This window comes from Urocitellus parryii, chromosome 14 (genome assembly GCF_045843805.1).
Source record: "Urocitellus parryii isolate mUroPar1 chromosome 14, mUroPar1.hap1, whole genome shotgun sequence".
Classification (NCBI taxonomy): domain Eukaryota; kingdom Metazoa; phylum Chordata; class Mammalia; order Rodentia; family Sciuridae; genus Urocitellus; species Urocitellus parryii.
The window spans coordinates 51,528,744-51,550,628 of record NC_135544.1 but is presented as its reverse complement, the minus strand read 5'-3'; the positions used below and the strand labels follow the sequence as shown (position 1 = coordinate 51,550,628).

Below are 21,885 nucleotides of genomic sequence, written 5' to 3'. Positions count from 1 at the left end.
CAGCATGTGCTGAGCAGCATGTTTACTGAGCAGCATGTGCTGCTTCTGAATGGAAGACCTGAGCCCTCCACATGGCTTCTCTCCTAGCCTCTATTTATAGCACAATGAAGCTGAGAATGGGGTGGTGGGACAAGCAGCAAGAGAGAATGCACTCAGCCTGGGGCAAGAGGTTCATGAAGAAATGCCAGGAACCAAGCCTATGAGAGGGGGAAAGCCCAGCAACAAAAAACAAACAAGAGATAAGTCCATACTCCTACACTGGGGATGAACGGCCCATTGGTTATATCATCAACCATGGTGGCACAACAGGGACAGATGGGGAGAAACGGTGGGTTTGTCTGGAGCTGTGAAATCTAGTAGGCAACAGCGCACAAGTCAGGATTGCAGACTCTTCTTGAGGTGCACCAGAAAACCATCCACGAACTAGGTCAGTGGGCCATGAGTAGAAGTCTAGGGTCACCAAGGCTCAAGGGGTGTGAAGGGGAAACTTCTGAAAGAGCCTGAGGAAACAATGTCAGAAAGGAAGGGAGCGCGAAAAGACAGGAGTGTTCTGGTGGCTAAAGGCATGGGAAGACCGGCAGGAGGACTGTCAGATGTGACAAAGAAGAAAAGTAACAGTACATTGGAAGTTCCCAATGACCAGTGCAGTTACTGAAGTGCAGGGTAGAAGTCAGTTCTGGTGGATTATTTGCTGCCGCTTCTTCTTTTTTTAATATTTATTTTTTAGTTGTAGTTGGACACATACCTTTATTTATTTATTTTTATGTGTTGCTGAGGATCAAACCTGGGGCCTTATACATGCTAGGCAAGCGCTCTACTGCTGAGCCAGCCCCAGCCTGATTCTTTACTTCTTCTGTGACTATTTTCATCTCCCCCAACCCATGGGAACAGGATTCCCTAATGCTGGACCACAACCTCCCATACTCCAGCTTCCCTTCTAAGGGTGAGGGAGACGTGAGCTGTTCCTGTCCACTCTGGTCTCTCAAAAGCATGCAGAGCACAGGGTTTCTTGGAAGGTTTACCTTTGCAGCTTTAGTGAATTTAGCAGCATTGTAGTCTCCCCCCATCCGTAATACATCTTCAGTACAATAGTAGAATTCAGAAAAGCCATAGAATTCACTGTTCTGGAAGTGAATAGGGGGCTGGTAGACCCCATTGAGGGAAGTCTGCGTCTCATTGGTTTTGTTCATGAAAGGCTGGAGCATCTCTCGACACAGGTCAAAGTCCCCGGTTCCCCGCAGGTACATCGTCTGCCCATTTTGCTGGATTTCGTCTTTAATGTCAAGGGGTAAGCAGGGGTCCAGATATGGAGCATCAGGAGTCAGACCAGTCTGTTTACCCAGAAGCCTATGGCACAAAGAGCAATTCTATCATGAGACTTATGCTGTACCACATTTTGGAGAAGTGGTTGCAAAGCAGTGTTTATCCAAACACACTCTGGGGGACACAGGTCCTGTAAGACTGTGTGTATGCAAAGAAAGGGTTCTAAGATAATTAAGTTAGGAAAACTGGCACCCAACCTCCTTTTGGAGACTCACAGTGCAGAGTCACATGCAGCAGACACAACCAAGTCCAGATAAAAAAAAACTTGTCTGATTACCTGACATTTTCGATTCCCTGCAACACAGCCTGATGCTACTGGCCACAGAGTGCCCAGTGACCACGTTGTTCCCTATCCCCATTTTGTCAACAGTGCTTTTATTTTAACTGTATAAAGCTGAGAGGTAACTGTGAAAAGAACTAATTGGTTCTGGAAAATCAACTAAATACTTTAGAACAATATGAAAGGTACAAGTTGTTAGAAAACTTTTTAAACTCTAGTGGGAAAGATAGAAAATAATTAGAAAAAAGTAGTAAATTCTAGGATTGCTTTACGAATGTTATTAAGTCTGGATATTCTTTAAAGAAAGCCAAAATGATATCTCAATGAGGGTGAATTAGAAGACAGCTTAATTCAGAAAAAAGATCAGCTGATAATTAAGTGGAAAAAAAGTTTAAGATTTGATCTATTTTTATGGTATTTTGTTTCCATTTTTTTTTTTTTTTGTACCAGGGATTGAACACAGTGGCGCTTAACCACTAAGCCACATCCCCAGCCCTATGTTGTATTTTATTTAGAGACAGGCTCTCACTGAATTGATTAGTGCCTTGCTTTTGCTGAGGCTGGCTTTGGACTCATAATCCTCCTGCCTTAGCCTCCTGAGCTGCTGGGATTACAGGTGTGCACCACCACACCAGGCCCTGTTTCAACTGATTTTTAAAAATTATTTTTTATCAATTATTGGTCCCAACTGCAGCAGGTAGCAGGGATTCTGCTGTGCCCCATGCTCTGGGGGAAAGTTGACCTATTTTTTGAAATGCACCAGGCTTGCCACTTCCTGTGAGATTTCTGGGAACTCGTGCCTTCAAGCAAATGAGGGATAGAAAAAAAGCTCAAAAAACAGAAGTGATGTTGGTATTGGGCACCATGAACTCATGTGAGTGTGACAGGTATTCAGCTGTTAGAAGTTAGATATTCCAGAACTCAATATTCACCACTGACAGTCAACTAACAAGTATATTTCTCAGATCAGGACTACTCATGATGTGCTTGATTGCAATCAAAAAAGACTTTTGCCATGAAAATATTTACCTAATTAAAGAAAAATCAAAATTGATCACCACCTGTTATAGTGGCATGGCCCTCAAGGTTCTTGTGCAGATGGTCATGCTATTTATTATAACAGCATTGTTCAGTGGAGGGGCCTTTGGGAAGGTGACTGGATCACGAGGGCTCTGACCTCTTCAGTGTATTGCTCTACTCATGGATTAAAAATCTGATGGCATTACTGGGAGACAGTGAAAACCACAGAGTGTGGGACCTAATTGGAGGAAGTAGGTCATTGGGAACATGCCCTGGAATGATGTATCTTGTCCCCAGCCCCTTCCTCTTGTTCTCCCTGCTTCCTTGCTGCCAAGAGGTGAACAGCTCTGCTCCATACCTCTCCATCATGATGTTCTGCCTCTTCACAGGCCCACAGCAAGGGAGACAGCCGACCATAGATGGAAATCTCTGAGTGTATGAGCCCAAATAAATCTTTCTTACCCGAAGTTGTTTTTCTCAAGTATTTTGTCGAAATGACAAAAGGCTAACTACAATACCATCATAAATGGCAAAGAGTATGCTTCAAGGCTCAAGTCTTCACACATGAAACACTTGTAATTATTATTAAAAACCCAAGATAGTCATATGTATACCTCATGTTACTATTTTAGTTGTCCCACATCTAAACTAAGAAATGCTGTTGAACTGTTCATTAAACAACAAAAAATTTTAAACTGGTAATAAAGCCAAGGAAACCCTAACCTTTTAAGAAGCTGCTCAATAAATCTGCAAAAATGATTTCAATATTCTTAAAATATAAATATTTTATAAATTATATCACAAAGATGACTGTACCTAAATATGCTGGATACCCATTTTTAAAAAAAACAAAAAACCATAAGACTTCCAATGCTATAATTAACAGAATTCAGTTAGCTTTTAAGAAGCTGCTCAATAAATCTGCAAAAATGATTCCGATATAATTTATAGAATATTTATATTTTAACACAAAGATGATTGTACCTAAATATGCTGGATACCCATTAAAAAAAACAAACCATGGGACTTCCAATGCTATAAATAACAGAATTCAGTTAGCTTTGGAAATAAACACAGGACATGGTTTTTACTGCTTTTCCTATTTAAATACTTGAGTTTCTGGCAAATGTGTCTAGCTCCAGCTTGGTATTTATTGAAGTTCAGGCCTTCACATATTTATTAAGATCAAATTGGTCAAGAAAGTATACTAGTGCTTAGCCCTGTGAATTTGAAAAATTTCCCCTTAAAATTGTTTCATCAAAATAAGCAAAGAAAAACAAGGCACAGTTATCAATAGGGTATCTAATATAACCCTAAATGTAATTTTTTAATTCATTCAATTAACTTCTGTTATTATGGATGAATTTCAAATACATAATTGCTATATACTTAAACTTACAAAATAAGTTTAAAACAACAGAGTATGCCTTGTTTCATATCTTTTAAATATCAGAATCTTACATAAACTCATTTTTTTAAGTTTCATTGCTAAATATTTTTTAAAACCATCGACATTGGTATCACTTCTGTCTTGAGTAACTCCTTTCACTATGGCTCTCATCTACTGGACAGTTGCCCAGGTTGGTATGTATAGGTTCCAGAACTCATAAGTACCAGCCTTCTCAAGGTCAGGAGTGGACAGTAGCTGCAAGCCTCCAGGACAGCACCAGTGCTGTCATCAGGAACGGCACTCCCCAGGGCTCAACACTATTGTACAGCCTCATGGTGAAACCTCCATAAGTGAGGTGCAGGTCTTTAGAGGGAGAGACAGTACACACATGTACCTCCTTGGAGGCTGGTAGGCCAGAGGGCTGGTGGCAGGACCATGACATCCTTTCTCATTCCTCCTCCCAGCTCACTGGGAGCTGATACAAAGCTACCAGGACTGACATACTTTGCTGATGGAACTCTCCTTGCTTGGCCTGGTCCTGTTTTTGATGTAAGACCCAGGTGTACAAGTAACTACCGAGTAGTGGGAGGTGCTTTACCTGTTCTTTTGAACTGTGTTAGCAAATATTCTGTCTTCATATCTCTGTCGAGCAGCATTGCCACCAAAACCAAGAAATGTGGCCACATAGACACGATACACATGCTCAGTATGGTGAACGTCACATCCCAAGTTAAACTCAGCTAACAAGTTTTTAGCTACTTCCTCCTGCAGACACAGGATAATGAACTTTAATATTTTAAAGCAATTTTAACTTCTCTTAAAAAGAGGATCTAAGTAGAGTCTTGAAAGGATCTAAGAATAGCAAACTTATGCTTCAACATTTCCCAATGATCCTCGTAAGCATCCTTCATAATTCAAAATGATGATCCTGACTTAGGAAATTTCAGGTGTTTTGTACACTTATGGTATTGTTACAACTCTCTAAAAAGGAAGTTAGAGATACAGTTCATACTCTGACCTAGTAAATCTATGGAAATAAATATAAAAACAAAAAAGGCTATACACAGAGATGGCCTTTACAATTCTATGAGACAAAAAAAACTGGAGGTTGTCTTAATACACAATCTCAAGGGAAGCTTAAGTTAATTACAGTAATCAATAACAGAGGAACATACTATACATTGCTAAACAAGAGACACAAAATTATATAAACAGTAGTGTCAGGGCAAATGTATTTTTTAAAACTATAAATAGGAAAAAAAGAGAAATTCACCAAAATACTAATAATGATTTTTTAAATGATGAGTTCATAGAATTTTCATTTCTAATTTTCACCAAACTTCCTTTATAGTATTTGTTGCTTTATATTGTGGGGACATGATTTTTTTATGGAACATAATGATTTCTAAAGACACATTTGGAATGGGAAATAGGAAACAAAGACACCAAAAACATTGATTAAGCACATACTTGGTGCTGGGAAGTGTATTACACATTCTGTGCATTATTTTAACTTTACATTAACCCCATCCTATAGGGGCTTTTATCACATTAAGAGAAGAACAAACTGGCTCAAAGAAGCAGTGTGACTTGCACAAGGTCACACAACTGGTGAGGAACAGGAAGATGACACCATGAGGCCTGTTTGCCCACCCCACTTCTGGGGGATAGAGCAGGACACCAGGCTTTGGTGCTCCTTCCCAGCTGGACCCACACCGAGCGATAGAGACACAAAGTAATTCAGGAAAACACGTGGAAGCGGCCCTGGTGTTCCTTGTACACAGCTGCCTGGCCTGCGGAAGACCACAGGCTGTGACAGAGAATACTCAAGGGTGTGGAGAAAAGACAAGCAAACCACCAATTCAGAGATGTGGGGTAGTGGATAACAACCTCGATTCTTTCCAGAAAAGTTCAAAGTTGATTGAGCCATTAAAAAGAAAGGATCGGGCTGGGGATGTGGCTCAAGCGGTAGCGCGCTCGCCTGGCATGCGTGCGGCCCGGGTTCGATCCTCAGCACCACATACCAACAAAGATGTTGTGTCCGCCGAGAACTAAAAAATAAATATTAAAAAAAAATTCTCTCTCTCTCTCTCTCTCTCTCTCCCCTCTCTCACTCTCTCTTTAAAAAAAAAAAAAAAAAAAAAAAGAAAGGATCTTCCCCAATTATGACTTAAAAAATCAGAAGCTACTGTATTAAATTTTAAATACCTTGAGAAAAGAAGTGACTGAAGTGAAAACATAAATCAAAAACTCAAGCATGCTAGTGACATATACCAAAGAAAAGTCTAAGTTCAGAAAACAAACCAGCTGGTCTCAAGGCACAAACGCTAGCGGCTGGCTGAGGCCCGCCTCCTTCCTGCAGCCTCTTTCCTCCTGGGATGAGAAGGTGGGCCCACAGCAAGCACAGTAAAGATGTGTTCAGACTCAGGAAACAAAACAAAAATGGATGGAGACATGTTAAATGAAAACCAAACCAAACAGAAGGCAATTTGTACAGATAGTAACCTGCTGTGAGGAGGCAAAGCTTACAGTTTCGGGGACTTCGTATGCTATCTGGGTCGACACGCCTCCCATGTCGAGAATGCCCGCTGTTCTTTTCCGGATGATGGCCTGGCTGTTCTCACTACCAGGAATGCTCACCTCCACAAGTGCCTCATCATCTAGAAAGAACAGGAAATGTCCACCGGAGCAGAACGAACCCAGAACACTGTGATCTTGTGGGGCATCGCCTGTGTACTTGGAAGGTTTCAAGTGCTCAGGCAAATCCAGGATAGCCTCCCAGTGGTAGGCGAGCTTAGTCAACTGAGTTGGACGGAGCCTTCTGGCTCTGCCCCCACACTCAGCACCGTCTTGAGACTTAGCTCCTCTTAAGCCTTTGGATTACACAGAAAACCTTAATTTCCAGTTAGACTCATTCATTGGAAACATGACACTTACCTTCTTCAATATGCTCAAATCGTCCAAGGACAAAATTAATGCCAATCCATGCATACACACCTACAGACATTTCACAAAATAAAAATAGGCAAAATTAAGCTTTTAAACACTTTGTATAACCCTTATCAGCACAGCCTGCACAAATATCTCATTTATTTTAATCCTCAACAACTTGTAAAAATATCACCTAACACATTTCTTTTATCTTTTCTTAGTGATTTTTCAAGGACTTTCAATTTTAATACTGATAATTTTATGTCATTTACATAAGTTGAAAATATAATTTCTCAGGTCCAAGTTTTCCTTTGAAATTAATGGTTTGTTTAAAAATACTGGAGCTTTCACTTGTTATAAAAATTTTACTTTTGGGGCCTGGGGTTGTGGCTCAGTGGTAGAGCGCTCCCCTAGCATGCATGAGGCATTGGGTTCGGTCCTCTGTACCACATGAATGTAAAATAAGATATTGTGTCCACCTAAAACTAAAAAAATAAAATTAAAATTTTTACTTTTGTAGGAAGTTCAATCTATAAATTCAAAGGTCTTAAAAATTTGAGTTATCTTTTACTTCGACTCTCACGTTCACTCAGTTGCCAAGTCTGATTCTATTTTTGTGACATTTCCTACATACAATTTTTGTCCTTTTTTCACTCTCACCTTGATTTGTGTCATTACAGAGAGAGGAGGTGACAATCCATGAGCTCAATCATCCTGCCTCCACCTTGCATGGTAACCCCTCTATCCTCTGCTGTTGGGCTGACACACAGAACAAAGCCCAGACTCGGGGCTCAAACTAAACCATGCTTACTTAAATAGCTGTCCAGGGCCACCCTTTCCAACAACAACTAACTCAGATCATTTCTTCTGCTTGGAATGTACTCCCTACCCCTTCTGCAGAGCCCTACCCTCCTACTGCTCTGGCATGTTCAATTTAGAAATACCCGTTGAATAGTTCTGAGGTCAATTACTCCCTGATGGTCCTGGCTGGAAAAAGAAAAAATACCTCTTGACTCATGTGATACTTTTTATCTTCCTTTTGGTACTTAAATTAACCTCCTAGTTCTGTGTACCTCACTTATCTGTTCAATGGCAGCTCCCCAAATTCTGTATTTTCTATAGTGCTTTTCACATAAGTAGTACTTGTTGAAATGACAGATGATTCTGAAATAAATACTGACTTTTGAGTCTTCATTTCTAGCAAGCTATTTCCCAAATATCACTGACTTGTCATTTCATTCTAAAGTAGAATAATTTCTTTCAAAATAGAACTATCATTTTCTCAGAGTATCAAGTCAAGAACTTCCCCTTGCTAACGCATAAGTGAGAAGATTCCAAAAGCTCAACAATCACTATAATTCAGAAAGCCACATAAGTCAGATAAGAAATACAAATTTTCCCTATCACAGTGAGTTCTAAGTATGTTCCTTAAATGTGGTAAAGACAAACTGGCTTAATGCTTTAGTAATAAAGAACAGGCATATAAGAAGCTAATTTAGTCATTTAAGAATATTTCAGGTCTTTGATTTCCCAAATTTGAAGATATTTCAAAATTTAATAAAGTATATACAGGGGAAAATGGGGAGAATTGAAAGAAAAAGCATCCCAGGTTGTAAGCTGAAAGCCAATATACCAACCTTCTTGTTTCCCTGAAATGACTTCAGCATGAGAATCAGAAAAGAGGAAGTCAAAGTGCACTGGGATGTCGGTCAGGAGGTCCTCCAGAATGGCTTTCTGCTGGCTGTAAGGCAACCCCAAAATTTACACATCAAAATAGTATAACCTCAGTTTTTTTCTATTTTGGAAAAAACAAACCAAAAAAATAAAAAGTCCCATGGCTTTGATATATCCTACACAACAGTGAATTTTAAAACCAAAGCAATTCATTGAAAAGATTATTTGGGCTGGGGATATGCTCAGTTGGTGGAGTACTTGCCTTGCATGCACAAGGTCCTGGGTTCAATCCCCAGCACCAGAAAAAAAAAAAAGATTATTTATTGTAGAAATGACTTTTCAAAATGAACAAGTTACATGGATTATGTGATTCCTACAGTGAAAAATAACTGCAACTGCGGGGCATGGTGGTTGCATACCGGTAATCCCGGCAGCTCAGGAGGCTGAGGCAGGAGGATCACAAGTTCAAAGCCAGCTTAGCAACAGTGAGACACTAAGCAGCTCAGTGAGACCCTGTCTCTAAATAAAATAAAAAATAGGGCTGGGGATGTGGCGCAGTGGTTGAGTGCCCCTGAGTTGAATCCCTCCTCCTGCCACCAAAAAAAGAAAAATAACTGCAACCATTCCTTAAATAATAGATTTTTTAAATGATGTCATTCTAAAATGATAACTGTTTAATTTATTGTCATAAATAAGTAAACTAAAAGCTATTTGGTGGGTCCTGGGACGAGTCTGGATTTGAAGAAAGATGACGAATGTCTTGCTTTTGATGGTGATGGGGCGGCAGTGGAGGAGTGGGGGCTGCCTGGTCCTCTGGTGCAGGCTCACCTTTCCGGAAGGACTCTCATCCCAGCAGTGCAGAGAATGTAGAGTGGTGTCTCTTTGTGCTTTTCCCTTGGCACATGCTCTGCAGCAAACTTCAAAAGCGGTGAAATGTAATCGCTGACTTTCTCTGGAGAGGTAGCAAACTCTGAGATGCCTTGGGAAACAGGACACTCCAGTTAGCGGTGAGCATCTTAGTAAGACAAGCTTCAGCGCGGCGGAGGTGGAGAAGGTCAAGCTACATCTACACTCTCCCGGGGGCCCTACCCCTTTCTTCCTGGCTGCCATGGCAATATCCATTCAGCCCTATTCCCTCTTCTCCATTGTCAACGAGCACAGACCTGACTGAGCATGTACTAAGTGGCCCAGGCAAGAGCTCATCCCCTTTCCTCAGGCAAGCTTGCCACTCCCAGGGCTGCTAGCACCATCAATGTGCCACGGTCTCCAAATCTTGTCCCCAGTCCTGAGAACTCTTTCCCATCCTTCTGGTCAGTATGAATGAACTGTGCACTGCCCATCTCGGCTGCTCATCCTCTCAGCCACCCAAAGGCAACAAATCCAATCCAAACTCAAATTCCACTGTGAACATGCCTGTGCCACTGTGTGCCCCCTCAGAACTCAAGCCAGGATCTTGGAGAAAATCCTTCTCCAGCCCCCAGCCAGCACAATGATTTTCAAAGACACCTCCCCTCAATTCCTCTCATTTTACTTCACTTCTCCTGGTCTCTTTTGACACTACTACCCCCTGTGGTCTGGTGCAACACACTCCAGTCTCCACCGTCCCCCAATATTCCCTGCTGGAGGGATGCTTCCTCCTGGTTTGAAAGCCTCTGTGGTTCCATTTCCTCCACACAGCTCAACTCTAGAGAAGCACACCACCCCTAGAATGCTCACCCATCCTCACCTCTGCTCAAGTTCCTTCCCTTTGCCTACACTGAGTTAACGGTTCTGTAACATGCCACACTCTGGACTTAGGCCTCTGCATTTCAGCCAGAAGTGTCTTCCCTCTCCCTGCTCTCTCACCCGGCTAACTCCTGCTTGTCCACTCAGCTCCTTTCTCCTCAGAAGTCTTGCCCACAGAACCCCAACAGAGAAAGCTCTCATTATATCTCCAGTTCACCAGTACTGCCAGTCATACACTCACTGCACCATATAGAAATTACCTACTTACTTGCCTGTCCCATTACAACTGTAAGTTTCTCAAAGGCACACGTCTGGTTCAAATTTATATTCTCAGCACCTAATGCAGAGCCTGGTAATATTCAAAATGAGGGAGACTTTAGAAGTCCAAAGATTGCTTATTTCACAGACTAAGAAACTGTGGACTAAGAAAGATGAAGTGACTTATCAAAGGCATCAGGAGAAAATGGACTAATAGACAAGTTTTTTGACTGTACATGGAATACTACTTCAATGGACACCAAGCCCCAAACTAGCTAGGATCTATTAAGAACATTTCTAGAATCTTGCCATATCCTTACTGTATCTGGGAGTCCATGCTTCAAGATGAGAAGTGCTCTAGAAAGGCATTCTGATTTATACCTGCAGTACTTTGCACAGATTGAGAGAGAACCACAGTAAGCTTCATTTAAATAAGAGTCCAGGGTACATCCTGGGATGATGCAGCTATCCCTTTATTTAGAAAAGCATGAAAGTTTTTATCTTATTCCACAAGAAGTGATGAATCACTAATGGGACCTGGTATACAAAGCTAGATAAAACGTACAGTGCTTTACCCAGTTCCACGTTTTAGTCTTCTGCTGAATTTTTTATTTGATCAATATTACTTTAGCCCTGAAAATGTTTCTAGATTAGAAACAGATACAAATTGGGAAAGGAAAATAGAAAACTAAAATCTGAGTCATTCACCAAGTTATAAGGAAAATTAATCTTCACTCACAGAAATATACTGATATTAATTATATTTCTGGAATGGTGATAAGAAGCTATGGTTATTATTTATCAATGTTCTTTTTTAAGTTTTCTACTTGATATGTAATAAACCTTCATTTTATAGGGTATAGTGTAATCATTTGATATGTATTCATATGTGTAATGATCAAATCAGGGTAATTAGTATTTCCATCTTAAACATTTATCATTTCTTTCTGTTTCTCTAATATTTTAAAGATAAGTTCCTTGGATAGTTTGGATTTAATATTTTGCCATTTAATACATTGATAAGATGAAATAAAAGCCACTGTATCTCTTAAGATCTACAGTCCACCACTTAAAATCTATGTTATTAACCACCACTGTAGAAAAGTTCACCCCCAGGCGCTCCTGATTGTTTCATTCTGAATGCTCCTGACAGAAGGCCGCTGCCCATGGAAATGGTGCAATGAAGAAAACAGTGAGAACCACTGATTCAAATTACCTGATGGGAAGCCAGGCCTTAAGTTTTACAAATTGCTTAGAAACAAAAGTATCTTTAAAAACTGCCCATAATTATGTTATTAGCTCTTTTATGTTCTTTCTAGTCATCAGAAGTGTTTGGATGATAGTTTTTAAATCACAAGTACATGCAGTATATTGTCTCACGAGTTATCTGAAATGGCCTTGTCATTAGCGGACTATGGCTACCAAACAGGGAAAACAGTCCTGCAGTGAATGCCAACCAGCAAGTATGAGGGTGGCCATGGCGAGTGAGGCACTAGGGAGTCGCCACAGGGCACAGAAGGACATAGTTTTGGGTGTTTTATCAAGGTGTTAGTCACATGTACAAACTAGAAAGGAAGGAGAAGGAGAGTGAGCAAGGAGAGCTGTCGGGTGCTGGTGTGGGCGCAGAAGTAGGCCGAGGACAGGGTGGACAGAAGGGAGGATATGGAAGGCACCAGAGAGAGCAGGAGCTAAACCAGGCGGTTCTCATTCACATACCTGGTTTTATTTTCATCACCACGGGCTTTCGGTTTTTATCCCGCATCTGTCTGATGTCCAGCAGATCGCGAGGATTGCCGTTGTGCCGTGGCCAGCAATACACAAATATCCGAGACCCGCTGCTACCACAGTCCACCACGATTCCATAGTTCACATTGGGATTACTGGTGTCTGTAGCTTCAATGTCTGTAACTCGTGCCAAGTACCTTATGAGGAAGATGCACATGCTCTTAGAATGTCATCCTACACCTACGTAACAGAGAAAATGTAGCACCCAAGCACCACGCCTGATTTCTAAGCTGTGCGGTTTCCTGTAGCATTCTCAGCATGGACAGCCGATGAGCCAAAAGAAGACAAAACAAGTGGTTCTGAAAAATATCTAACCAGGGCTGTGCTCTTTACTCCTCTACAGAAGCTCATACAGGTTCCAAAAAGCAAATCATTCCCAACCTACAAATGTTAATTCAGAAATCGGCTTAAGACATCATAGAGGAGAAGCTTTTGTTTAAGTAACTACTCCTCTTATAACATCAGTTGGGTGGTCAGTGGGCAGCCACTCTCAAACATTTCAATTTTTCATGCCATGTGGCAGTCAATACAGAATCCAGGTCCTATAGCCACATTTCCCTTACATTTCAACCTAACTCAAATGCCTTGAAGCCTTAAAATGGCATGTTACAGTTAGAATGCTTGTGTCTTCGCCCAAATTCATTTGTTGAAAACTAATCACCAATGTGATACTACCCTCTGGGAGGTGATGAAATCATAAAGGAGGAGACCCCAGAGAATGCACTCTACTTTCATCTTGCAGGGACAAAGCAAGAAGGTGCCATCTATGAACTGGGAATCAGGCCCTCAACATCAAGGCTGCTGGCACCTTATCTTGTATATCTTATCCTCCAGAACTATGAAAAATAAATTTAAATTTCTGTTGTTTATGAGGTCTACAGTATTCTGTTATAGTAGCCTGAATAAGGTCAGCCAGAGGGTATGGCATCCCTTCTAGAAAAAAGATGTTTTCATCTCTTACCTTTGAAGTTTCTTGTCTCTGGATAGCCGCCCATACTTATTTCGGATTATGATGACAGAATAGTATAAAAGTGAGACAGAAGCAGCCAGGATGCTAAGGACAATAATTTGGCGTAAATTGGTATTCAGAATTCGAGGACAACCTACTGGAGAGATGCTAAAATGCCAAGAAGCAGGAAAAAGGCAGGAGATGCCGATCCTGAAATTCCAAAAAACAGATTTTAAAGCAATATGCTTCAAAGAGGCCTCCCCTCCCCTGCACTGAACCTATGGGTAGATGTCCAGCTGGAGCTCCTCCTACTTGCCTGCCTGTTGGTGTCTGTATACCAGTACATTCCATGTTGCTGTCTTACTACAGACATGTTATTAAAAAATGATATACATGAGAATTAGGCCCAGATGGTAAACGACACTGGGTGTACTGTCCCCCTCTTCTTGAGAGCATTGTGTAGATTTTAATTCTACCCTGCTCTGTTCCCCCCAAAAAACAAACTTAAGTGTTCAATCAGATAAATATATAAATTGATAATGAAGTCAGTTTAAAAATTATGAAGCCAAAGGAAAATGAGGGAATTGAAATGCCTGTCGTGAGCATGCTGTCAGCTAATCCTACAAATGTGAGCAGACCAATCCAGGAGACTCTCCATGATGTGTAAGTAGCTGAGGGAAGTAAGATTTCCCTCACAGGGAATTCCAAGGCAAATTTCTCCCAGAGGCCTAATGACAAACAGATTCTTCAACACCTCCTCATAACAAAGTTAATAAAGGTGTTATGACCTGTTTTTAGAAAGATTCCTTTGAAACATTTTAGTAAATAGGAAACATTTTAGTTTGTGTGAGGAAGGAGAGGCTCATTCTAGAACTACTATTAGGCTTTTTGTAAAAACTCTCAATACCTGTAGGATAAATTTTATTAGTTTATATTTAATTTCTACACTGTTCACTTTGAGAGTACTTATGGATTCAACTTCCTCACTGAGGGGGAGGCAGCATGCCAACTCAATGCCTTTTCCATTTGTAGTTTCTTGACTCCACAGGGATCTGGCCACTCCATGGCAACTACCTTCCTACAGTATCACTTTCCCTCACCTACTGGGCCCTGAAAGAATAAAGGTGTCAAACTCTGAACCTATTTCTCTTGGGATTTATATTTCTTTCTCTCTCTTTTTTTTCCATTTTTTAAAAAAAATAATTAATTTATTTACTTTTCCTAGTGGTAGTTGGACACAATATCTTTATTTATTTTTATGCGGTGCTGAGGATAGAACCCAGGGTCTCGCACGTGCTGGGCGAGCGCTCGACCACTGAGCCACAGCCTCAGCCCCCTTTTTTAAAATAGTTTCTTTTTAATTGTGGATGGACACAATACTTTTTTTATTATTTATTTTTATGTGGTGCTGAGGACCAAACCCAGTGGCTCACATATGCTAGGCAAGTGCTCTACCACTAAGCTACAGCCCCAACCCTCTCCCTCTTGTTTTTTTGGCACCCAAATCTCAGTTTCAAGACGGCCATTAGCCCATCACTTACCTCCCCATGCCGAAAGGCTAGCTCCAAGGCAATGCTATGGAGTTGGTGCTGCTCACACAGACAGTGCTGAGGTCCTCGTCTAGTTAGCGCCCTTCTGTTTCAGAAATGAGAAAGATAGTGCCATCAAAGGAAATGTCTATGCTGTCAAGGGCACACTTCAATCCAGCCACACAGATTCTGATATGTGATCCTTGTGTTGAAAGGGTCGCAAGTATTTATTTTGAGCAACATACTTCTAATTTCATGCTGTCAGGGAAGCAGGACTTAATCAAGAGATGATTATAGTCTGGCACTTGGTAGTACTAAGGATCTCTGGAACCCCCCAAATATTGGGTTATCAGATAGGTCTTAAGACCTATTTAATGTCATTTAATGACATTTAAATGTCTTGTTGTGCTGAATGTCAGGGAGAATCTGAGGAGGTAGGAGGTATGCAGAATGATTAAGTAAATGGGAATTGGAAATAACCATTCACTTGATAGATATCTATCACACTTCCCTTTTATACAAAGTGCCACACAGATGCTCTTCCCAAGTTGGTCCTCTGACCCTTTCACCATTTTTGCTCCTCCTCCAGCTCCCACATCACACAGCACAGAGAAGCCAGTGGCATCTAGCCAGGGCCTCCTATCAGGCTGCTGAAGCTAGGGGATATTTCCAAGTCTTTCTGGGGCACTGGTTTTCCCCTTCTGGCCTCCTAAGACTTCAGTCTTCGCTAGTGGGCTTTGAAGCTCCTGAATACTTCTTTGGGAGGGTGCTCTGCCACTCCTGTTTGCTTTGGCACGCCCTAGGTTCTGTCCACTCCCTTCTAACTTAATCACTGTTCCTGATCAGCCTCAATGCGGCTGCATTCACCTGATCACGTAAAGCTTCCTCCACCAGCTCTTCTGAGCTATGATATAGATCTTCAACACCAAGACATCTCCATCTGAATGTGGCAGACAGTGAAGCATTTCTGTAATTGAACTTCTAAACTGCCATCCCCATCCTCTCTCCTCTCCACCTGCTCCTCCCCTGCACAGCTGATCTCAACTACCCCAAGCTGCTCAAATCAGAAAACAGAGTTGTGACCCGCCTCTACTTCATCTTCCTGACCCAATTTCTTATATATTCCTTCCATTTCTTTAACTTCAGCCTTTCTAAAACCCGTTCCTTTTCTTTGTCACCTTCAACAAGGATAGGTTCTTGTTTCATGTGCTGTCTCACTCAGAGACTTGCCAATGTTTACCCCCTACCCTCAGGCACAGATTCTTCCTCTGCAGCTGATAACCCACTCACTGCTCCATTCAGGACCCTGATAATATTATTCCTGTACTCAAAATCCTCTAGTGGCTCCCACCCTCTTAAAGTCAAAGGCTTTACTCTGACCTCCAAAGTCCTCCAGGCTCTGGCCCCTGCTCTACTGGCCCCCTTTCACTGCATTCCAGACACACTGTTTTCCTGATGGGCTTCAAAATGTCAGATACTCTCTGCTCTCTGACCTTGCTGCTCCCTCTTCTTGGAATTTTATGGCTCTAAGGCTCACTTTCTAACCCCCTTCAGGTCTTTACTCAAATGTCATCTTCTCAGGAAGCAATAATGACAAACATCCCCCTCCACCCAGCTCCCTTCCATGATTTGTCTCCTTAACATTTACTTCATTAAGTATCTACATAAGTGCTTATTAGTGCCAGTCCCTGCTCCAAATGTTTTGCAAATATTGAGTCCTCCTAACAGCATAGTAGGTAGGTACCCTAATTGTGAAGTTTTAAAGACAAGGAAGAAAGGCTCAGTACCTTGCCTAAGGTCAGTGAGTAAAATGTGGAGCTGGGATTCAAGTGTGAGGCCCTTACTCTTCTGTGTGTGTGTGCTTTCTCCTGTTCGCATGTCTTCCCCTCCAGAATGAGTGCTTTTTAGGGTAGGGGGTTGGGACAGATTTAGGCCTGCTTAGTGGCCATGTTGCCACCATCACAGACTCTGGGAAAGGGCTGGCAAGATGCCAAGTGTTAGAGTTCTGGGACCCAACAGGGTCAAAAACTTCTACACCGGCATGATCTTTCCAAACTTGACAGCTATTAGAGGAACTCCCCACTCCAATTCTTCTCTTTCACTGGGGGAAAAAGGTCCTAACTCCTTAGAATGTAAAAAATGCTCCTCAAGACCTAGTCCTGAGAAGCTCAATATGGCAGCCACCTGTCATTTGTGGCTATTTAAAGTAACTAAAATAAAATAAAAAATTAAGTTCCTTACTTGCAATAGCTTCATTTCAAGAACTCAACTGTCACATGCAAAATCTGCATTAGCCAATGCAGATGTTGAACTCTGACACAATCATATAGAAAGTACTCCGCACAGCACTGAGCAAGTCCAGTCTCTCCTAGTCACAAGGTCTCAAACCATCAATGAAGGAGAATGTCTACAATAAGACTTTTGGACTTCTGTATGTTTTAAGAAAAATCCCTTCCAATACACATGGCTTGGGAAAATACTGTAACACTCATAACAAAAATGAAATATGCTTCACTTATAAAACATTCTTATAAATAAGAGAAACAATGGAACAGAAAAATGGGTAACTGGATATTAACAAGATAAGAAACACATATGGTTAAAAAAAATCTAACTTCATCAGCATTCAGGAAACAGACTTGACAGCTATCAGATTGGCAGAGATTTAAGTCTGATCAGACTTTGGTAAGAGGGTGATGTGGACATCAAGTACTGATGGTGAGACTCTAAATAGGTACTAACCTTCTGGGGGCAATTGAGTAACTTAAGTGAACGTTTCAAAGTGCTCACCCTCAGGCTGGGATTGTGGTTCGGTGGTAGAGCACTTGCCTAATATGTGTGAGGCCCTGGGTTCAATCCTCAGCACCACATAAAGATAAAGAAACAAAATAAAAGTATTGTGTCCATCTAAAATTACAAAAAAAAAATTTTTAAAGTGCTTACCCTCTGCTCTACCTCCCATCCTTCCAGAATTTCTAGGAAATTATAGGGTTAACTAATTAAAATATGTACAGGATGTTCATCATAGTAGTAATGTATAAGAGCAAATCACCATTACTAATGTCAATTATTGAGGTTGGTAAAATTGCATATTTATGCAATTGAGTACAATGTGATAATTCAAGGTGATGATCTAGCTTTATATATATTGAAACAGGAAGATGCCACCATACATTAAATGAAAACATTCCATCATGCATAAGGGAAAAACAGAAGGAAATATATAAAAATGTTAATAGTGTTTGCTTATTTCTGAACAGTAGGATCATGTGTCATTATTTTCTGTTATTTGTCTATGTTTTTCAAAGGGCATATATTAATTTTATCATCAGAACAAATAACTAACTTCTAACAAGCTACCTTTGACTGATGATATTGCCAGTTTCCAGCATCAAATCCCCTTTGGCTATATGCAGAAAGCCTATTTTAAAAACTCAAGACAGAGTAATTCCAATGTGAACAGTTTAAAGAATCAATGATAGAATGTGATAGCTGAACTAAGAACAAGACAAAATAAAATTTTAGTAACACACTGTTAAAGGCAAATGGGTCCTAAGGGAAGAAAGGCCTTTAATGAGTCAATGATCAAGACTAGAAAGGTGATAGGAGAACAAACCAACTCCAGGAGCAATGATCCCAGCTCCAAGTTTCAGGAAGTTTGCAGATCGGTACAGAAATACTAATACTCAGGAAATTATCAAGAGAACTTGCAGTGGGAATTCAGAGAAGAGCAAAGGAAGGATACTGCCAACAGAAGGATACTGCCAACAGAAAGGACTCCTAGAGGTAGAAGACAGCCTTTGGTTGGGGTGAGAGTGGAGAATATCCTTCAAAGATGCACCCTAAAAATGATGAAAGTTATGTGTCTTAGAACTTTTTTTTTTTTTTTAGGATATGTGAGGGTTTTGACAAGAATACATGATATTATTTTAAGTTTAGAAATGTGTGTTTAAAGACAGAGAAAAAGGACAGTTCATAATTTGCTGAAGTGATTACTCTTAGTTAGGACAAAAGTATGGCTGATTGTTGGCTAGCAGTCAACAATATTAATTTGATATTAAAATGTAAACTCCAGTAATCCTTTCAGTTAAGAATCTTGGCACCAGAGCTTAAGAAGGCAAATTCTCAGTAATACTGCAATGTTTTTAAGAGGCCTAACATGCATTAGATCATCACCAGAGAGACACCCAAAGCCTGGTTATTTCAGTTGGTTATTTCCTCCTTAGCTCATCATCCTTTAGCAGTGTGAAGCTCATTTGGTCATGGGTCAATGTCTCTGTCAGTCTCTCTGTGACAGTCAAGACCAACAACACAAATCAACTGCAAAGTTTTCTCTGGTGATAGATGCAGGATGCAGTGAAATAGGCACTATGGAACTCCTGAATCCAGTGCAAACAAAGTCACCAACAGGTAACAACTAGGAGAGGCAGGCCTTCCTGAATTAGAAAAGGCAGATGACAGGTTTCAAAAAAGATCATTTGAATATCAAAGGATCCCAGGAGGATCCTGAATAATTGCAAATATTTGAACAAAGTTTCTAAAAAACAGCTGTCTTTTTTTTTTTTTTTTAAAGCTGCAAAAAAGTGAAGGTGCCAGTTGGCACTGTGATTTCACTAGGGTAAAAGATACACCTAAACAACTCTGATCATTCTGTTTTAAGAAAGCATGGTGGTGCCTTTATGATGTGTATTTTGTTCAACTGCATCGGTCTGTAGTCTCTCAAATATGATTTTTCCTCAAGGTCTACATTCCAAACTTATTGAAGCCCTGGCACCATAAATTCAATTAGTCCAGGTCTGTGGTCACGATTTTTTGATGCAAACAATACCACCTTCCAAATTATCCAGGTGCAAGAGAGATAACACCACTGCCAGGGTTACCTGGCTCTCAGCTTTAATTTTCTTCTATTGTGCCAACATTCTATTCACCGAGTCCTGACAGTTCTTCCTCAGACATCCCACACATCAGGGATGACAGAGCAGACATGACTATCTAAAGACTATCTTGAAGGGTCACTTCTGCTTTCATTGTGAACATCCCTTTGTGTAAACACCTCTTTATAAAACTCTGCTTTCAAAATATGGCAGTCTAAGAACTTTATGTAATCCTGTGGATCAACATAAACTTCTCTGTGAGGAACCCAAGTCCCTCTATGCATCAACTGTTCCCATCTTATCTCACCAACCTGTTCTGTCCTCAGTCCAGATAACATCTCTATGCTCTGATGAGGTGGTCTCTCCCACACAAGCTGTTCTCATGCCTCCTGTGGCCTTTAATAATGCCACTTCCTCTAACATTCTGCTCTCAATATTACATTTTTTTTTCAAGGCCCAAAGGACAGTAATTTTCTTTGTCAAGATTTGTTTTACTTCCTAATGTTTTACCAACTCTGAGTCTTCTCTTTCTTCATGTATAGTCTATTTTAAATAAGCATCCTCAATAAATATGTACAGAATATAAATTCTTAAGTTAACTCTCATTTTTGTCTCTTCTTCCTAGGCTATATTCTCAAAGGGTAGACATCATACATTTCCTGTTAGGGTCAGAAGAATGTAAGTCATTGATTCAATATATAACAAATACAGGTGACAAATAAACATCAAGGTAGAGCAATAAACTACTTATACAAATTAGTGCTACTTTTTATAATTCTGTAAAAGTGTTAAACAGAATTAAACCGAATACAAACAGAAACATGGAATATCCAAAAACACAAGAGAACGTAATCCTTTTAGGCTTTCTCCAAGGTTAGACAATTAGGTATTTTCATCTTATAAAGCAGAACATAAAACTGCGATGTAAACTTAAGCTGGGATTTGAGTCTCTTAATTCAGGATTCTTCAGTAACCTCTAGTTTACCTTCAGCATGCAAAATTCCTGAATTTATAATCCATCTCTTTCGTTTCCTAGGGATAAACATTCTCTGAAAATGCTCTGCACCTGTGTTCAACTCACTGGGATCTGAGGACCCCTTCATGTCCTGGGGCATACTCTAGAGAACGTGACAACGTGTCCACGCATTACTTGAGAAGCACTGCTGTGCATCATTACTTTATCACCCAATTAGCTCCATTATGCCGAGGAGAGATCTAACATGAAACTTACTAAAAGTAGAGAAGGGTAAAAATGATGGAGTACATGTAAATGTCATGATTTTGTGCCTTCTGCCTGGGCAGGTTCTGCTCACACTACCAGCCAGGGAGGGAAAACCCTGCGTGATCGCCGTGGAGGCGCGACACGAATGCGGGTTCGTGCCACCGGGGCTGGGGGCGAGCACCTGCCACTCGGGGTCGCAGCGCTGCCGGGGAGAACCCGGATGTGGCCGCGCGACCCGGGCAGGAGGAGTGGGGGCCGCGCGCGGGGAGGGCTCCGGAGAGAGTCCTCCGGAGTCCCAGGTCGCGGGCTGCTCTGGGCCCGCTCGCCGCCCCGCCGACCCCAGCGCTCCAACCGTCCTCGCCTACACCCGTGGCTTCGGCCGCTCGCCCTCCCCTCGTCCGCGCCGGGAAGACAGCCTCACCTGCTCGGCAGGCCGGGGCTCCCGGGACGGGGGTCCGCGAGCGAGCAGCATCACGGCCGGCGGGCGAGGCGGCAGCACAGACCCGCTTCCTGGAGGCTCCGCTCGGTTCCCGGAGCCTCGCAGCGCGCGGCCCCGCCCCCACTCACGTCGGCGTCTCGTCACGGCGCGTGCCCGGAGTACGCACGGCGGCGGCGGGAGCGTGCGCGCCGGGAGGGGGCGGGGCCAGTGGTGGGCACCGAATCCTGAGGTACGCTGAGGGCTTCGCTCCGCTTCGCTCCGCTGCTCCGAGGTTAATACTCAAACCCGGGGCGCCGAGGCGGAGGCGCCCGAGGTTCCCGCCGCCTCTAGCCTGTGTGGCTGTCAGCGAGCCACGCTGTTTTGACGAGATCGCAGTTTATCTTTTCTTGGTGCTCTAAGGATTGTGGAAAATAACACTGGAAAACCTAAGAACTAGGCATTGGGCTGGGGAGGTAGCGCGATGGCAGAGGGCTTGCCTAGCAAGTG

General features: G+C 41.8%; 1 protein-coding gene across 4 annotated transcripts in view; it reads right to left on the bottom strand.

Moving 5' to 3' along the window:
- Window positions 1–21,510, bottom strand: part of Entpd4 (ectonucleoside triphosphate diphosphohydrolase 4) — a 29,408-nt gene extending 7,898 nt beyond the window's left edge. For 2 of the 4 annotated variants that reach the window (XR_013342392.1, XM_026397484.2), the window contains exons 1-10: window positions 21,382–21,510; window positions 14,877–14,970; window positions 13,348–13,545; window positions 12,318–12,523; window positions 9,447–9,597; window positions 8,582–8,685; window positions 6,951–7,010; window positions 6,519–6,673; window positions 4,612–4,778; window positions 1,023–1,347 (exon numbers count right to left, since the gene is read on the bottom strand). Coding sequence is in view for 3 of the 4 variants with exons in the window: in XM_026397484.2 (XP_026253269.2) it covers window positions 1,023–1,347; window positions 4,612–4,778; window positions 6,519–6,673; window positions 6,951–7,010; window positions 8,582–8,685; window positions 9,447–9,597; window positions 12,318–12,523; window positions 13,348–13,545; window positions 14,877–14,884 (1,374 nt within the window). In the remaining variant the exon portion in view is untranslated. The remainder of the gene's footprint in view (window positions 1–1,022; window positions 1,348–4,611; window positions 4,779–6,518; window positions 6,674–6,950; window positions 7,011–8,581; window positions 8,686–9,446; window positions 9,598–12,317; window positions 12,524–13,347; window positions 13,546–14,876; window positions 14,971–21,381) is intronic. The other 2 variants (XM_026397485.2, XM_026397486.2) reach the window with 2 other exon arrangements.
- Window positions 21,511–21,885: the final 375 nt, after the last annotated feature.